General features: G+C 34.0%; 1 protein-coding gene across 1 annotated transcript; it reads right to left on the reverse strand.

Annotated features, from left to right (window-relative positions):
- Positions 1-13,575: 13,575 nt before the first annotated feature.
- On the reverse strand, positions 13,576-16,888 carry LOC126723436 (nascent polypeptide-associated complex subunit alpha-like protein 1). Its single transcript, XM_050426831.1, has 4 exons — positions 16,722-16,888; positions 15,496-15,577; positions 14,201-14,334; positions 13,576-14,100 (listed from the first exon to the last, which is right to left on the reverse strand). The coding sequence occupies exons 1-4, from the start codon at positions 16,779-16,781 to the stop codon at positions 13,768-13,770; spliced, it is 609 nt and encodes a 202-aa protein (XP_050282788.1). The 5' UTR covers positions 16,782-16,888; the 3' UTR covers positions 13,576-13,767.
- Positions 16,889-20,078: the final 3,190 nt, after the last annotated feature.

Genomic DNA, 20,078 nt, shown 5'->3' on the forward strand with positions numbered 1-20,078 from the left:
TTTGAAAAAGGTGTAGCTAGAAAGAAAAAAAAAATGGTTTCTCAAAAAAATAAAATAGTAAGTTTTAAAAAGTTTTATTTTGAATATATATTATACTCATCACACGTGTTTTAAGCGTACAATAATACTATTTTTTATTTATATATTGGTTATTGCTATAATGTTTAAAAGTGATGTATAAATAATCGTGTGTATATTATCAAAAATAACAATAATAATAATAACTGTGTATTTTTTTTTTTTTTATGAGATAACCGTGTGTATTTTGTTTTTTAAAGAAAAAGGTAAGGTAACGTGGAATAATGTTTAAAAATGAGATAGAGATAGTGTCCTAAATTTTAGACTGAATGGACAAGATAAAGAAAATAAATCTAAAATTTAAAAATAGTAAATTACTCTTTTAACCAATTTGTATTTTTCAATTTAAAATCATTTAACTAAAAGATAGGGATATTTTAGAGAGTTTAAGAATTTGTGTGAGGGTACTTTAGCATGCAAAATGTTAAAATCCATGCAAAGAATCATGTTATTACTAGTATAGATAATTTCAAAATAAACATGCTAGCGAAAATCGAAACACATATCTCTTATTCAAGAGTAAAAGATATGAGGTTTGATCTGTTATAGGTGGAGATTAAAACTCACATCTTTTGTTCAACAATAAGATATCAAAATTCAATGTTTCAACAAGGGATTTAAGAAATCAAGTGATATCTTAGTGACAATGACATTTTAAGTCTTGCTCCATTTAAAATAATAGTAATAAACTTTTTTTTTGGATAAATTTCATAAGCATGACCTGAAGTTTGGCCAATCAACTCCAGAACATTTAAAAATTGACCATCGTAGTCCATACCCCCAAACAGCCTATACCGATGTTACATATCTTAGTTTCGCATATTGTTCTCTTTCACCCCTCTCCATGTGTCTCACTTTATCTTCCCTTTCTCTATTTGAATGGATAAGAAGAGGAAAAAAATTGAAAGAACCTCTTTCTTAGTGAAAAAAAGAAAAAAACTTTAATGAACCTAGTGACCACCAACCATTTGCAAGCTAAACCTACAAGGCACAAACCCAGAACTACTGACCACTAACCATCAACATCGACATTGGCATCAGCATCGGCATCAACAAAACCCACCCACAAATCCATAACCAGTAACCACAAACCACTGGCATCAGCAAATTCACAAACAAACATGTCAAACTAAAACTCACAAAACTCCTCCACACTCACAAAAAACCTAGATCTCTAACGCCAATCCAAACCAAAATAGACCCATAAAAAACCCAAATCCTCTAACACCGACCTAACAAAAACCCATAAATCACCACAAGCCACAACAAAGACAAAGAGAGCAGAGAAATCAACAAACCAACCACCACGACGCCATAGCAAAGACAAAGGGAGAGAAGAGATCAACGAACCCACCACCATGTCTCCACCACAAAGATGAAGATAGAGAGGAGAAGTGAGTGAAAATAGAGATCAAAGATGAGAGACAAGAAACGAGAGAGCCGGAGGAAGATAAGAGAAAGGAAAAGGAGAAGAGAAATTAGAAAGAGAAGGGAGTTCAGAGAGAAACTAAAAAAGTAAGTGAGGAAGTTAAAAGGGCCAAACTGGGAAATTAACCCTAATTTTCAAATATTATAATTAATAAGCCACGTTTTCAAACTATATTTTTTACTAGCATCTTGAGTCTAAAAGACTCGATTTAAGGCCTATAAATTGAGTCCCAAAGACTCGATTTTCATGAGTTGATCATGTCTGATGTGGTATATTTTTCCACGTAGCGTCTACCTAGAAATCAAATCTTTAAGACTCGATTTATAACCCAAAAATAATTACAATCATTCATACTCAAAAGACCCAAAATGCAAAAACAGCAAAAATGCAGAAAGAAAGAAAAAAAGAAAGAAAGAGAGAGAGAGAGAGAGAAGAAGAAGAAAAAGAAGAAGAAATGGAGATGCAAGCTCAAGATCTAAAGCCATCCACCCGAGCTGAAGTGACCCACGCTGACTTGAAACCCACCCACCCATGGTCCTATGCCGATCTGAAGCCACCCACTCCGATCTTCGATTTCCTCTCCACCATTCTCCCTCACTGCATTGATCATGCCAACATCGAAGTCTCCGATGCCGTTGCCCCAACACCTCACTTCAGCGAGACTCGGCTTTTGCAGGTGAAAGCAATTTTGCATTCACTCTCTTCTGTGGATATTTTTGAATTGTTTGAAGATTTTTCTTCGTGTTAGTGGTGGTGATGGCGGTGGTGTTTGAGATTGGGAGAATTGGGGGAGATGTGGTGGAGGACATGGTTGTTGACTTTGTGTTTGTTTGTTGGATTTGAGAATTTGGGAATTGGAAAATAGAGAAAAAAAGAGGAAGAGAAGGTGGGTGTGCTTATAAAACTTGTTTTTTAAAGGGTGCGTATAAAATCGTGTCTTAGGGTCTGTTTGGGAGTTTATAAAGGAATGGAATGGAATGGTCATTAAAGGAATGGAATGGAATGGAATAGAATGGAATGGATTTAGTAGGGAAAGGAATGGAATGGAATGTGATTTAAAAATCTTGTTTGGATGTTATAAAATAAAGGAATGGAATGGAATGGAAAGTAAGTAACACCGTTTGGGAGTGACATTGGAAAGAATGGAATGGAATCATTTTATAATAACATTACTATTATACTCCTCATTTTAAAGAACATAAAAAATAATCAATGAGAACTTATAATTGCTTTGAAATGCTTAATATTTTGTGGATGATGTGAAACTAGTTAGCCACAATTGGGTCTGTGTTAGATTATTGAATTACAATATTGTTTTGTCAAGGTGAATAGATTGTATCACGCTAATCAATAATTTAACAGATGAAGATAATGGCATGAAAAATTGACAATAGTACAATTTCTTTATTTCGAAGTTCCCAATGCAACTAATAATGATTCTTTCACCACTATTGTCTTGCAGACATCCCACAATAACACTAGATTCACAGCCATGGCAGCAAAGAGAAAGAGGGGTTTCATACTTTTTTTGAGGAGTAATATGTCAAATACTTTAATAGTAGCAGACAAAGTGGTATAAAGTATATATCACAAAGTGGCATAAAAAAATTTATATTAAAAATAATCTACTCCAACTTATTAAAGTTCTAAACTACTATTATTTTAATTAAAATACTTTTCATTTTACTTTCTTCTCATTTTAAATTCTTTTTACTCTTGTTTTTTTCTTAACCACTCACCTGTCCTTGTACACTAGCTTTAACATCTTAATAAGTTGTAAACAAATGCATAAAATATATTATGTATATATTTTGTTTAGACAGAAAGGGAATTGACGTTGATAAATTATAACATAGATTGATGGATAGAAAAGGGAACTATCTTGGTTTGATATTGGTTTTGTTATTTGCATTGCAAGAATTCTGTTGTGATTTCATGAATAAGTAGTGGGCAATTAATTTGTTTGAATTATTTTTGGCTAAGAATATATTCAATGAAATGCCTTGATTTGAATTTGGGCAGAGTCATGTTACTCGGTCCTAAGCTGAATCATTTTCATGTTCAACATTAATAGTAAAAAAATAAATATCTATGCTAACTCAGTGTATGATTTTCTGCAACAGTGCATTACTTTCTAGTTTCTTCTCATTTAAATTTTTTTTTACTCTTGTTTTTTTCTTAACCACACACCTGTCTTTTGTCTAAACTTGTACACTAGCTTTTGTAGACATTTCCTTTTAACCATACACATGGTGAAGCCTTGGAGCTATTAACTAATTGGATGGTTGACTTAAAACTGCAAGTGTAACACACCACTTGCTTCGTAAATAACAGAAGAATCAAAGAGGAAACAGAGTAAAAAGCAAATTTGAGTTCTCCAACGGTTCTCAGTTTCAAATTCACAGCAGTTCTACAACATTTTTCCAGCAATTCTCACTTTCAAATTTCTAAATACAATTTTTTTTTAGCTGTACAGGTAATAGGAGTTTTCGTTTCTTTTCACTTTCAAGGTTTTTTCGTTTCTTTTCACTTTCAAGGTTTTTAGTTGTACATAAGGTAGTTTGTTTTGGTTTTTAGGTGTACAAAAACACTATATATCACTCTCATGAATCACTAGCAAACAATTCATAAAAATAAAAATTAAAAAAAAAAGAAAAAAGAAAAAAGAAAAGACTAGCAAACAACCGAAAAGAAAAAGAAAAAGATAGACATACTTGGTTTGAGCAATATCTGAAAATTGCAGCAAAAAAAAAAAAAAAGGCCAGCGGTAGCAGCTTCACTTTGTAGAGGACTGAAAATATTGTGCAAGAATTATAGCTTTATTTTTCTTACAGCTGAATGAGAAAAAAAAGGCTGATAGTAAAGGGGTATTTTAGGGATTTTAACAAAAATTTCATTAAACCTAAATTCATTCCCTCTCATTCCTCCCAATTTTGAGGGGAACAAAAATTTGAGGTTTTAAGGGAAAAGGGAGGAATGAGCATTCCCTCCTAACGATTCCATTCCCTCCCACTTAAACTCCCAAACAAGGGAATGGACATTCCATTCCCTCCATTAAAACTCCCAAACAAGAGGAGGGAAGAATATTCTAAAAATATTCCTTTTATTCCATTCCATTCCATTCCCTCCTCCCAAACGGAGCCTTAGAAACTCGATTTTCAAATGGTTGCCATGTGGAAAAAATGCCAGATCATACTTGATCAACCCATGAAAATTGAGTCTTTGAGACTCAATTTATAGGCCCTAAATCGAGTCTCTTAGACTTGAGATGCTAGTAAAAAAATATAGTTTGAAAACAATGCCTACTAATTATATTATTTGGCAAACAGGGTTAATTTCCCATTTTGGCCAATTAAAAGCCCATTTGGATTTATGCTACTATGAACTGAGATTATTAGTCCAAACTTTAGGTATATTTGTGAAATTTACCCATTTTGTTTGAAGGAAAATAATAATAGATTGAACACTCATTTATCCTTTTCAATTAATTAATTAGCACATTCTTAAATAAAATAAAATAATTTTAATTAGCAAATATACCAACACTTTAAGTTAACGAAATTATATGAAATATATTACAAAATCCCACATTTTTCCAACTAGTAAGTGTTTGTTTGACAAAAATTATTTTTACCAACTTATTTTACTATTTAATTTATTTTTGATATTATTTATATGTCTCATTATATTTTTTGATTCTATTCATGAAGTAGGATTTCAAATAACTTTTAAATACTTTTAAATTTATTTACAGCATCTCAGGCAAAAAATTTCAATTTCAACCAAATAACCGATCCAAACGGACCCAAATCGACACCTTTACTCCTTTTCCCCTTAAACCCTAGCAAAAACTCTTCTCCAGAAACATTGCCTGTGTATCTTTTCTTTGCTTGCACAACAATGGCTGCTAATCTTCCCTTCAGAAACCTGCTTTCTCTTATGCAAAATCGTTTTTTGACAACATCGGCAGCAAAAAATTCATCAACTTCTCAACTACTTTCATCCTCATTCACTGTTAACTACCTCATGAACTCATGTGGGCTCCCCTTAGAATCTACTCTCTCAACCTCACAGAAGCTCAAACTCGAAGAAAACAACCTCCAAAGGCCTCAAGCTGTGCTCGCTTTCTTGAAATCTCACGGTTTCGACAATACCCACATCGCGGAATTGATCAAAAAGCACCGGGATTTTTTAGAAAATAACTAGAAAACCCAAACAATATCATTAGTTAGGAAACGTTTCAAACTAATTTGGTTTCTAACAATTCGAGTTCAGAGGACTCGATTTGTGTTATGGTAGACTGGCCAGAAATCGAGTCCATTGGACTCGGTTTCTAAGCATAGAAACCGAGTTCATCGGACTTTGTTTCTAAGCAAAGAAATCTAGTCTACTGAACTCGGATTTCGTTCATGCAAACCAAGCCCAATGGACTCGATTTAGTAACGCAGTGGGCAGCCCAGACAAAACGAAGAAGAAAGAAGCAACGGAGAGTTCAAAACGAAGAAGAAAGAAGCAACAAATGAAAACTCAGGCGCCGATTCTGACCAAACCCAGCTGCCGATTCTGACCAAACCCAAGCGCTTGAAGCTTCATCGTTTTTGCATCGTCGCGGCTGCGAGACACGTCCGATCTCTGCGTTTTGCATCACCTGAAGCTTTCGCCGGTTGGGTTTGGTCAGAATCGGCGGCTGGGTTTGCATCGCCTGAATTTCTTCTTTGTTTTGAACTCTCTGGGTTGTTGGAAAATCTCAGCACTGCCTTACTAAATCGAGTCCAGTAGACTCGATTTCTTGGCTTAGAAACCGAGTCCAATGAACTAGGTTTCTATGCTTAGAAACCGAGTCCAATGGACTCGATTTCTAGCCAATCTACCAAGCCACAAATCGAGTCCTCTGAACTCGAATTGTTAGAAACCAAATTAGTTTGAAACGTTTCCTAATTAATGATATTGTTTGGGTTTTGTAGTTATTTTCTAAAAAATCCCAAAAGCGCCCAAGGATACTCCTATCCAAAGTGGAAGACAATCTCAAGCCCAAGATCGAGTTTCTCACCCAGAATGGCTTTGTGGGTAAGCTTCTTGCTGACCTCATTGTATTGAGTCCTGTCATTTTCAGGCGAGGCTTGAGTTCCCATATAAAACCAACGTTTCAATTTCTGAATACATACCTTGAAAACAATGAGAATGTTGTGGCGGCTGTTAAGCGGTCTTCGTGGCTTTTAACTTATGATCTTACTGGGATTTTGCAACCAAATATTGAATTTTTGATAAGGGAAGGAGTACCTTTACATAGCATATCGAAATTGATTCTAACGCAGCCTAGAACAATAATGCGGAAAGTCAATAGGTTGGAAGATGCAGTACAAACTCTCAAAAAATTGGGTCTAGAACTGACTTCTGAGTTGTTTATGCTTGCTCTTAGTGTATTGGTTTCCATGAAGGAGTCAAATTGGGACAGAAAAATGGAAGTGTTGAAGAGTTTTGGGTGGTCGGAAGAGGATATTTGGTTGGTTTTTAAGAGCAACCCGCTTTGTTTGGGTTGCTCGGAGGAGAAAATGAAGAGTGCAATGGATTTCTATGTGAATACCATGGAGATGGATGTAGACACTATAATTCGTTACCCCAGATTTCTTACGTATGCTGTTCATAAAAGGCTTCGTCCAAGGTATAATGTCTTGAAGGTTTTGAAGTCAAAGAATCTGCTTAAAGAGGGCAAGAATTATGCTTCGCTTTTTAATCAAGCTGAAAACACTTTCTACAAGAATTATGTTGTTAAGCATTCAGATAGCATACCAGGTTTAATGGAGTTATACCGTGGTATCACTATGGCAGAGAATAAAGACAGTTGATGGCAATGTGTAAGTTGAGCTCAATAATGGGAAATTTATTACTATTGAGGTTCTGTTTATTATGGAAAGGAAAATATTTTCAATAGATAATATTTTTAGAGAAATTTATTTATTTTCTGTTGCTTGACATCCTAAAAGTAAATTTCTAGTCTTTCATACCTTGTTAGGTTGGAATGTTGCTTTTTACCCTTCTCCTTGTTTTACTCTTTTAGATTTGGTTGAGCATTGTAGTTTGAGAGCTGTTTGCAATTCTCCTTAAGTAGACTCCCAGCGAACCTAGTTTTGTATTTTTTTTTTAATAAAATTTTCGTTACTTATCAGATTTAAAAAAAAAAATGTTAAAACCAATAAAAACCGCAAAAGGTTGGAAGTTAGTGATGTTTGTTGTTGTGGTGGGAATAGTTTTAGGGGGGAGGCGGTGGTGGTGGCGCAAAGTTGGAGGGAGGAGGGAGTTGGTGGTTGCAGCAATACAGAGGAGTAGCTGGTGGAGGAGGGGTGGTGGGGCAATGCAGAATATGGGGACGGAGGTGGTGGTGGCAGTGTGAAGGAGGGAGATAGAGGTGGTGGTAGCATGGGGGAGGTGGGGGGTCAGGGAGGGTGGTGGTGGGGTGGCACAGAGGAGCGGGGAGCATGGGTATAGATTTGATCTGTAAGTGTAAACCAGTTTTCACCATTTTGGTATAATCTTTGGTTGACCATGAGAACATATCCCATTAGACTACAATTCTCGGTTGCACCAAATATATAGGTCAATACAAATGGGACGTCTATATTTTGTTTTGCATCATACTTGCTATTTTCTCATTCCCATTCCCATTCTTCTTTCTTCAATGTGATTGCCTGATATTATCTTGAATTGTATCACCTTTTTCATATTGCCTGCTATTTTCAATGGTGATCATTTCCATAACCAATTTACTGCATCAACTATTTATTTGGTTTCCTTTACTTGATGTGTCAACCTACTATATTCCAGTGTCAACTTTTGAAGCATTAGTTCCCATGCTAGTATAAATCAGGAGAACAATAGCTGAACAGTGAGGTCTTTCTAGGTCCTAGATTAGTTGCATTTGAAAACCTATTGATGAACTCTTCAGTTGATGTAAGTATTTCCTGAAATAACGTGGATTAATTTTTTTTTTTTATTATTAATTTCGCTAAGATTAAAAGATGATAAGACCATATCAAATAGATTTACCAATTCATAAATGGGTTCTGACAGATATTTTGATGGGGAGTAGCAGACAAGAAGAAGATAAGCCACAGCTCCACAAAACAACCCTTTTACTTGCTTACAAGCTAAATAAGTTAAAGATCTTCTTTGTACTGTCATTGTCTTATAAGCTGTTGACCTTTCAGTAATAGGATTTTAAGTATTATTGAGAAAGAGGTGAGTAGCAGACAAGAAGAAGATAAGCTACAGCTCCACAGAACAACCCTTTTATTTGCTTACAGGCTATATAAGTTTAAGATCTTCTCACTGTCATTCTTTTATAAGCTATTGATACTTATCAAAAAAAAAAAAAAAAAAAAATTAAGCTATTGACATGTCAGTATTAGTTTTTTAAGTATTATTGAGAAGGTGAGGGGAATTAGACGTCAATATTTGCAAGTGGATATCTGTTAAAGGAGTATGCAAACATGGAATTTGATGTCATTTATTTCAAATGGAATGTCATTAGAAACAAACAAAGAATCAGCAATTTTTTTCATTGTAGTGCTTAAATAGTCTTCTTGGTGTGACTTATAAAAAAAAAAAGTTTTTTTGGTGTGAAACACTACGTATTAAAGCATATTTTTAGAAACTCTGTTTTGCATTGTAGGCATTGCAATAAGGACCCACACCTTTGAATTTAGCATGAAATGAAAGTCATTTTTCCAACAGTCTGGAGGATTGAAGAAGATGCACCCTCAATGTCAGGACTGATCCTCCTTTATGGGCTTCTGTTGTTGCTAATACCACTGGTATTTTATGAGACAAAGATTACTGTCCCAGAGAGCCATCTATGCTTCATGTGTTGATTATCACATTTGAGTGCAACAGTTGGAAGGTGAAACTTTTATGTCATGGCCGACCATTTCAACAAACAGAAGTAGTATATTTCAGGAATATGATAAAAACAAACATAAATGTGAGTAATGGTAGATTTCATTCTATGATATCCTTTGATGCCTTGACATATGTAATGTACTGATCTTCGTATTGCCCTTATCACTGTTTCCTCTCAGGAGATGGTTTCTGTTTTAGAGCATCAGCATTTTTCTTGATTATTTGCCACTGATTAACATGACTTCCATAACCTCCTGATGTTGGCAATCAGTGTAATTTGTGTACTCAATTTTCCAATGTTAGCAAAGCTCATATGCTTGGATGCATTGAAATTGAACTTCTTACATTTCTTATGGCTGTCAGATGTCTCATTAATCTGAGTTTCCTAGATTTTGATTCTTTTTAAAATATTAATGGTTTCAACTATATTTGTGGATGTGATTTTGCCCCTTACTTTGGACATTGAAAAGTTTGCGATTGTTATCAATATGGACACTATTTTCGGTTCTGAGGTTCGTTGGATCTTAGTTAGGATGTGAGGGAACCTTTCTTAGAAGTTCATGCTTGGGACTTCTAATGATCTGTCATCACTGATGCTTTTACATTGCGTGCAGTTATGATTAACCTGAATCACTGGCTGCAAAATAACTATTGAAACTATTGATGGCATGGATAGGAACATAGAATGGATTGATGTAGATCAAGAGCTTTGGTGTCAGACTTCATGATGCATTCTAGAATTGTGAAGTTCGAATAGTGCATCTAGATGAAAAACACATGGTAAGCATATTTGTATATTGCTATTTCAAAAACCAGGGAAATTACCCCATCTTTAACCCAACTGACCTGCAATAGCTGAGTATTTGGATGTTTAAGCTTATCTCTCAATTTCATAGTATGGAGAATTAATTTGTATGTTTCTTGTATATCCTATCATATCATCTTTATTTCTTTCTCCCCCCCCCCCCCCCCCCCCCCCTTCTCCCTCCCCTCTTTTCGGAAGGGGGGTTATTAAAATTTAAGACTTACCTTGGAACCTTTGATACACAAAAAGGACCTTTCAACAATGTTTTGGGTTTTGATTATCTTTTTAAATATTTTCTGTAGACTCTTTTTTTTCCCCCAAGAAATTAAATCAAACTTGTTTCCAACAGTCACATTTTTCCCTGTAAGTGCTCTTTTCCTACCTTATTCTACCACCTGGAATTTAAAACTCTTGCACCTTCTGTTTTCTGACCAGGAAATAGAGTTGATCACAAGCTTGCCACTTGGTAGAGGTTCCTCTGATGATAAGCTCATTTGGCCCCATGTATCCTTGGGTATTTATTCTGTCAAATCAGGATACAACTTTCTCTTGAAGGAAAAAGTTTCTGCTTCCCTAGACAACTTTCGGCCACCTCAACTTCAAGGGCTTTGGAAACAAATTTGGACTAGTAAAGTTCCAAACAACGTTAGGAATTTTCTTTGGAGAGGATGTAAAAATGCTTTGCCTGTCAAAACAAACTTAGTAAGGCGTAATGTTTTAGCCGAGGATGTTTGTGATCACTGTAAGCGACTTCCTGAAGACACACTTCTTGCCGTTTGGTACTGCCCAGAAATAGCTGCAGTATGGGATTCAGCCTCAACCTGGAATTTTTGCCACTGAACAGATTTCTCCAGCTTCACTGACCTGGTCCAATTAATCATAGAGGAAAATAAGAATTTACAAGATTTTGCTATGCATTTGGGCACTATGGTTTCGTCGAAATAGACTTCGAACTGAAGGTAAACCTGTTCCGATTGGTGATGTTCTACCTATGGCAAATCAGATTCTTACAGACTTCTTGAGAGCCAACCCAGTCAATTCGGGTTCGACCCCTACTGTCCAGAGAAGCCAAGTACAATTTTCTAAACCAATCCCTCCCTTGGTTAAGATCAATTTTGATGGCGCTGTGTTCCAAGATCTCAGCAAAGCAGGTGTTGGTGTTGTGGTTCATGATTCACATGGGATGGTTTTAGCTTCAATGTCCGAACAGATTCCTCTTACCAATTCTGTGGCAGAGGTGGAAGCCATTGCTGCTGTGAAAGCTGTAAACTTTGCTTAACAACTCTGTTTCTCTTCGGTTGTTTTTGAAGGTGCTTCCAAGGTAGTCATCAGAGCACTATGTAGTGAAGATGAGTCTTATTCCTCTTATGGTCACCTTATTTTTTAGGCTAAACTTTGTATGGCTTCTTTTAATTTCTGGCGCTTTTCTCATATTCGTAAACAAGGTAATTGTGTTACTCATAACCTTGTTAGACATGCTAGACATGTTAGCGGTCTTCTTGTGTGGATGGAGGATGTTCTTCCACACATCAACTCTATTCTCTTAGTCGATTTTGGTTATAGATTATTTTAATTGAAAGTATCTCTTTCTCAAAAAAAGCTTGAGATCATAAATTGAGCTGTTTTTCAATTTTATGATGGTGAAAATATTTTCATGGAAAACTACTTTGAATCTTTTCTTGTTATTGTATGGAAACTTTTTTCCTTTTGGGCAAGAAGGAAAAATCTAGAGATTTGTTTTGTTACACGAGCAAAAGAAGAAAGGCAATGGTTGAAATGCTCTTCCCCACAAAACACTCCTCTTTCAACTTTAGTGGTTGATGTATCATGATACTTTCGTTGTAAGGGAAAATGAGAGCATTTGTGAGAATAGTTTTTACGTTTTTCCTTTTGCTTTTATGACTTGATTTGCATATCTGCTAATGCTTCAGGCTTCTAACCTTAAAGCTTTGGAGGAATTTTTAGCCCTTTTCATTTTTCACATTAGAAATATTTCTTAGAGATATGGCCTTTGTTTTTTGGATAAGTAGATACATGTCCCTTTTTTTTAATAGGGATATATGGCCAAATAATGGTATTATTAGTATTTTTTTAATTTGTTAGTAATTTATTTTTGCATGAAGACTACCGCACCTACAGGCTGACCAATATGGAGCTTGCAATTTTCCTTGTTCGGCTGTACTAGCACAATTGACCTTGGATATGGATCTAAAATTATTGATTTGTTTAGTTAAAACTCAAAAAGAGAAATAAGCAATTGAGTTCTACATCAAATAACATTTACTCCTTTCATTATAATATGAGAGTGAGAGAGAGAGAGAGAGAATTCTTGTTGTGTTTTAGAAAATAAGGTCTAGTAACACATCTTTTTTTCATAATTTACCAATTTTACAAGTTTTGAATGGTAAAAAAAAAATTAATGATAGGTCTATATTATGCAAAAGTGAAAAATAAAGATAATATCCCATTTTGAGCGTTTCACTTTATACTCTATCAATTACATATTAATATACCAAGAGTCTTGTAGTTCAAGTAGTTGGCACCTTCTGGTATTTTTAATGAAGATATCTAAGGTTTAAATTTTTCTTATCTCGTTGTAACTAACAAATCATTACACGCAAAAACACATCCTAATATATGACTTTTTACTTATAAAATAAATAAAAATTGAAAAAAAGAAAAAAATCAGTATAAAAGTGAATAGAGGATTTTATATTTAAAATTTTGAAGTGCTTTGTCCACTAATCTAACTTGCCATCTCAACAAGTTGTGAAAAAAATAGTATAGTAATCATGAAGTTTTCTTGAGGCTTGTAGGCAACCATTTATGAATAGATAAATAAAAATTAGTCGTCCAAACTTCCAATCACACTCCACACGTCCTTTTTAAAAGAATTTGGGCAAGACTTCGGTCCAATATTCTAGTGCATTGTGCATAATACAAGAATATAACAGTCATTTCAGGAACGCATCTAACCAGACACAAGCCATACTAGAACAATTATATCTCAAATTCCAACAAATCAATGAGCATCATTGAGCACTTATCGAACCAGCCATCTCATTTTCCATTAAGAAATTCACGTAACACATCCGATTCATCCAAAAAATGAAAAAATTCCCAGCCAAGGAGTTTGACTTGTAGCAAGGGCACACACCATATTCAATACTAAAGTTCTAACTTCTAGCAAAAATTCCAGGAATTTAACACTCGTGTAAACCTTGATTGGAATTGATCTATGATGAACCATCCTGATTTCAACAGTCCCGTGAAAGTTCACATACAATTTGTCTGTACTAAAATCATGCAACTACTTCAGGTGAATTCATCCAGACACAGATCCCCTGAACTTGAAAATGGATAAAAATAGGGTAAAAGAGCACAAATTTATCACTCAAGGATGCATTTCTCAGTTTCGTTACTAGTACAACAAAAGGATAAAGAGAAAAGAGAAATTTTAGTAAAATTGATGAAAGATCCACCACCATAAAGCTCACATGCTCTAGAAACCACATAACTGCTAAAACATCACATTAAAAAAAAACATGTAAATAGCTTCTCAGTTGGTAAGATCCATGATGGCAGTAACTATGTCTCCATCTGCAGCCTTCAATGCCTTCACAGCCTTTGACCTAGTGACTCCTGCCTGTGTCATCACCAACTCTATGTCCTTGGGTTCCACTCCAGTCTCATCTACTTCTTCATCATCTTGAGCCACAGCCGAAGTCTCAGGTTTGGAAATCACATTGCTGAGATCAGGAGCCTTAAACTGCTCTGCAGCCTGAGTCTGTAGTTGAGAGCTCAAATCCTCGATCTTTGCCTCCCCAAAGATTACATACGTGTCTGAAGTTGGACTCTTGAAAACATCGGGTTTTGAGATGACAAACAATATCTGATTTTAAGGGCAATATATGTTAGACCAAAAGAAAACTAAAGATAGATACATAAATTAAAACCACAATCAATAAAATCACAGTTCAAAAGGCACCAACATTCTTGCTCTTTTTGACAGTGACTCGGCTAACACCCGGGATAGGTTTCATGCCAAGCTTCAACATTGCTTTGCGACTTTTCTTTTCACTTCTGCTTTGCTTCGACCTACCACTTGCATCTCCATCATGTTGTCCTGATAATACAGAAAGCAACAAAAAAGGAAAAAAAAAAAAAAAAAAGAAAGAACCATTATGTACATGATTAAATAAGCAAGGTCAGTACTAGATGCAATTGCATCGTTATTGGACCCATTGATATTTTCACAAAAAGGTTTAATTAGGAGAGATCACATTGAACAACTTTATTCATTTAGTTTAAATTTAAAAAGAACTTTATTTCATTTCATTGAACAATCAGCCCAATGGTTGTACATCAGTTCAGTTTTTGCTAACAGTGGATATCATCCACAGATCCATTAGTATCACTCATGCACACTAATTTCAAGCAAGACTATCTTCTTTTTTCAGGAAAATATTCTAATTCATATGAAATGTGACACATTAGTGATAAGCAAGCAGTAGAAAATAAAACAGATTTAGAATATAAAAAATTGCAATCCAACTTGACACGAACATTTTATTAAGAGGAATTTGTAAATGAAAGGATCCAAAAGAACTAGTCAAACAGAGACAAAGTGAGAATAACAAAATCCAGGATTTAAATTTAAAAATAAATAAAAAATCAACATCCTAAATCTATAGGTAAAATATTAGAAAGCCCTATTTTTACATTCAAGGACTTGATCTTCAATTTATTTGGATGTTGGCCAATCTAGTGGCGACTACCACCTTTGTGCATCATAACAATCTTATAGTTCCAAACTATAGCAATGCACTGTTTTTTACCCAATCTGCACAAGAGAGATTAACGTGGTATCCATGCGAGAGAGATTAACGTGGTATCCATGTGAGAGAGATTAACAAGTGGCCTCAAACACCCCCCTAAAACCCATTTCCTTTTATATGGAATACATGGAACACATATGAATGTAATTTTTATGATAGATAATCTTTTACTGGAAAAAAAAGGCACAACTACAAAAAGTTTCTTGTTAAATCACTAACTTTTTTATTTAAGTATTTAAAAAATTTATTGGTTATCTATTATATCCAACCAATGAGTCTTCTTGAAGCCTAACCTCACCCTTCACCACATTCTTGTGGAAAGATGATGTGTAATTTGAAAAAATGCCCATTGACTTAACAGGAATAGATGTGAATGAATAAACACAAGGAAAAAAAAAAAAAAAAGGAAACATGGATGCTACAACAAACAACATTCACAGCGAACTTACCCTCAACTTCATCATCATCCTTGTCATCATCATCATCATCCTCATCATCATCATCTTCGTCCTCAAGCACAGGCTCATCAGGCTACCCACAAAACAAAGAGAGAGAGAGATTGAATTAATACATCCAATTAAGCAGACTTCTAAAAGAAAGAAATTTATTAGAAATACAGTGTAATTATAGATTAGTTCCAAATAATTTACAAGCTTATCAGCATGGAAGTAATAGCCATTTCGAAGCAAAAATTGAGGGAATCTGGAGTAAAAAGATACATATGGGCCCATTTCATCTAATGGAATTAGAGGACATAAATAAATAGAAAGACTGAAAATCGCATATACAAAGAAGCCATAATATGGCTGACACCATGGATGCCATTTAGTCTGTTATTTTGTTAAGTTCATTAAGGCATATATCTCTCATACAGAACAGGGATGGGATGGTAAAGAAGAGAATCATCAGAACAACTACAGTTGAACTGACTTTTCAAAGTTCAGAAAATCCTTGCCATTCTCTATATAACCTCAAATCAAAGGTCGCCATAAACATAATACACCAATGAGCTCAATCTCAACTGGCCCCTCCTCTGCTTATAAACTCTAGACGGAAAATGATGTCGTGGGTTCAACTCCCCTTGGGTTGGGCGTATCATTTATCATTCAAAAATAATAACCCATTCAAGAACAGCAATTTCCACACACAAACATACAAGCACAAAATTCATTCTACATAAAATTTCCACAAGACTCCCACTCTTAACACTCCCAAACCTCACTATTAAATAAAGCAAAATGCATTCATCGAAATTTGTTATCCTTTCAATCTCGTATAGCACCGAAATCATTTACATTCAAAGTACTCTACCTTCCCCCACACTTTTGCTGATTCAAATCTATATATATATTTTCTATCCCCAAAAAAAAAAAAAAAAATTGGTTTCTACCTCAATACCCTACAATAACAAATTGATCTCATTTTTCGACATTTGGGTTTTTTTTTTTTTTTAAATATTAAAAAAAAAACCCAATATCAAGAAATGTCATTTTCAATGATTAGAAACGAAGCAAAATCATAAAATCTAAAGAGATCTAACATAATACTAATAGAGACTAACAAAATATAAGATCTTAATCATAATTAAAGAAATCAATCACTTCAAAGAAATAGCAAACGGATTCAATATATATATAGTGTGTGTGTGTGTGTGTGAGAGAGAGAGAGAGTATACATCGATGGCTTGCTGTTCGAGATGGGCAGCGAGAAGCTCTTCCTGGGTTTGGGCAGTCATGGCTGGTGGTTTTGAAGAGAGAGTGTTCGCAAAAACCCTAAAACCCCAAAATTGGTTGTCCAAAGAAAGAGGCAATCGATAATGGGGGATTTTATAGTCGTGTCGATTTCGATTACAGGCCTCGGTTAAGCGAAATTACGAAAATGACATATAGTTGACCAAATGGGCTCTATTTCATCGGTCGAGCTAACATGGAAGCCCAATCTCATTTAATTTTTTATTTTTTTAATGAGAGAGAGAGAGAGAGAAAGGTCTTTTTCAATCTTATATTAAAGCTTGTTAATTTGTACTTAGAGGATTCGTTAGAAACAAGCTTAACTTTATTCTCTTAAAAGTAAGTAGTCTAACGCTAACGAGTTGATTGAAGCTCAACCCAATATAACCTAACAGGATTTTACAAATGTATTTTGATTTAGTAATGAGACAATAGTTATAAAGTGTACAATATAAATTCAAATCTAATCACTTGAAATATATATATATATATATAATTTTTAAAAAATAAAAATTGAAAAACTTATGATATTTAGATCAAGTTTTTTCATTTCATGGTAGACAAAACTTAATGAGCTATTATAACAAATAAATAAATAAATAAAGAGGATGGTTTGTTGGTTCATCCATTGCATGTAATCAATATGCTTTGGACAAGCATTATATCCAAAGCTAGCATAAAATATTTCTCCAGATATTTTTTTTTGAGAAAGATATTTCTCCAGATATCGTATACTCAACAAACCAACTTACTAACATAAATAAACTTCACACCGCAAATGTTGTCTAGTTCATTTCAATGTTACAGCCAAACATAAGACAATGGGTAATTCTCTAAAAAAATATTTCCCAAAAAATTGCATTATTTTTCAATCAGAACATACAAAATGTTAAATGAATTTAATTATACTTAAAAATGGACAATGATTTCAACTACTGCATGTAATCAATATGCTTTGGACAAGCATTAGTATTAGATCCATATAAAAATGATATTCCCTTAATCACAATTTGTGACATCAAGAGATTGAGAAAAGAAATTGTGATTTTTTTCGGTTAAATCTCTAGTCTTGTTTGCATGCACAACAAGGTGGGAGTATCTCTTGCATCATACAAGAGATAATTGCTGGTAAAACAAAAGGTGCAATATAGTAGAGTGTGGCACCACTCAATCTATGTGGTAGTTTGTGGAGTGACTATATATAAACGTCCATATGACATGTGAGATCCACATACTATGAGAAAGCAGTCATTCCACAAATAAAATTATTGCACTCATCTAGCTAATTGAGAAAGTATCTCAATCTCACGCAGCAATAATAACATATTATCTTTTTTTTTTGGGTGGAGAAACTATCTAATGTTCCTGTGCCAGTAGGCCTCTCACAATCTGTGTGTTCTATAGGTGTTAGGTGTAATTACACTACAACCTCTAGGAGGCTTGCTTCATGAAGCAAAAACAGACACAAGATTTATATTGCTTCAAAAAATTGTTGGTATACAATTTATATGTAGAAATTTTGTGCTTCTCTTAAATATCTATTTAGAAGTACTTAGTTACTGGAGTAATTTCCTTCCACATAAGATATTAGATGTCACATTTTTAGGCTTTGAGAAAAAAAGTTATGATGGTTAAAGTTACCTCAACAAACTAATAAAAAAATCACTTCCATGAAGTGACAAAAGCTGTCATTCCAAGTCCATCAAAACAACTTTTTGTACTTATCAAAAAAAAAAAAAAAAACTTATTGTAGCGGTTATGAGAATTGAGAAACACTATTAGTACAATAAATGTTGGAAGGAAGTTATTGTGGTAATTTAAAATAGTTTACGCCCTAGACAATAGACCAATCCCCCCTCCCCAAATCCATGATCCTCTTGATCATGTCAATTGACTCATTGACACACTCCCATCCTTCGGTGATTTTATGCATGACCTTGACTGAAACCAAAAGTTCATGTTTATGCAGCAAAATATAAATTGAAATATTTTATGCTTGGATCAACTAGATGATTATTTTTCTATAAAGGTTTTCTTTTTAGATCATTTTAAATCGTAACTCTTTAGGCAATTTTCTTCATTCCATAACTAGGTAAGAGTAGGCTTCAAAAGCTTAATTTCTCCTCACCAATTTGACCCAAGTTTTTCCATTGGAAATATCTTCAATGTGACTCATAAGACACATGATGTCAAGCAAATAAAATATTTTTGCATAATTGTGGGAGAAAATAAAAACTATAATCATAGAATACAACGAACCAGAGAATTGTATGAATATGACTACAGTATCATGTAAATATACATTGCACTGTAGCAAGTTGTAAAATTCAAATGCAAAATGCCTCATGAAGCTTGTTTTTTTGTGCATTTGTGTGAATAGTGTTATGCATTTTCAAGAGCTTGCATCACCCAAGGGAATATATATATAGTGCTCAAACCCAAGATCCTCTAAAATTTCAGTACCACTTGGACTAATATTTTAATTTCCCTCATTTTTGTTTGGTTAGAAGTAGAAAAGTGGAAGGATGAAAAAAAGTGAGTTCATATAAATTTATGTATATACCCTTGTTAAAAAGTGAGTTTGTATAAATTTATTAATGGACAATTTTGTCCATTAAACAACCTCATTTTCTTTCCTCTCACCCAACCAAATACACTTCAAAAAAGTTTTCCTTCCCATTTTCTCTCTAAAGTTTTCCATTCACCCTATTTTACCTCCAAACAAACACACCTAGTCAGCTTATTACTTCTATTTCCTATTATTTGCGAGTCTCACTTGAGTCACTACTTATTTTATTTAACTTTTGCTTATTGTTTGTACTATTTATGGGTCCCATGTGAATCACTACTTATTTTATTTAACTTTTGCTTATTGTTTGTACTATTTATGGGTCCCCTGTGAATCACTACTTATTTTATTTAATTTTTTTATTTATATTTTTCATACTAATTGCAGGTTTCAGGTGAGTTATTTATTTATTTTATTTAACTTTTACCTTTTATCTATACATTTAGCAAAAAGTTTTTAACAAAAAGTTGGATAAACTAGTCTAAATGGAAAAAAAAAAAAAATTAATAAGATAGAAATTCTACTCTATCCTAATCTAAGTAGCATGTTTAGTAGCGATGTTTAAACAATAATTTTCAATATTTAGATACTGAAAACTATAGGCCAAAAAAGAAAAAAATGTGTTTGGTAGCGATGTTTTATTATAAGTGTTTGAATTATAATTATCAAATTATGGCTTGTAAAGTATGTATTTTGAAAACTCGTCCATATAAGTTTCTAGTTGTCTAAGAGC

Source organism: Quercus robur, chromosome 4, assembly GCF_932294415.1.
Source record: "Quercus robur chromosome 4, dhQueRobu3.1, whole genome shotgun sequence".
Taxonomy (NCBI): Eukaryota; Viridiplantae; Streptophyta; class Magnoliopsida; order Fagales; family Fagaceae; genus Quercus; species Quercus robur.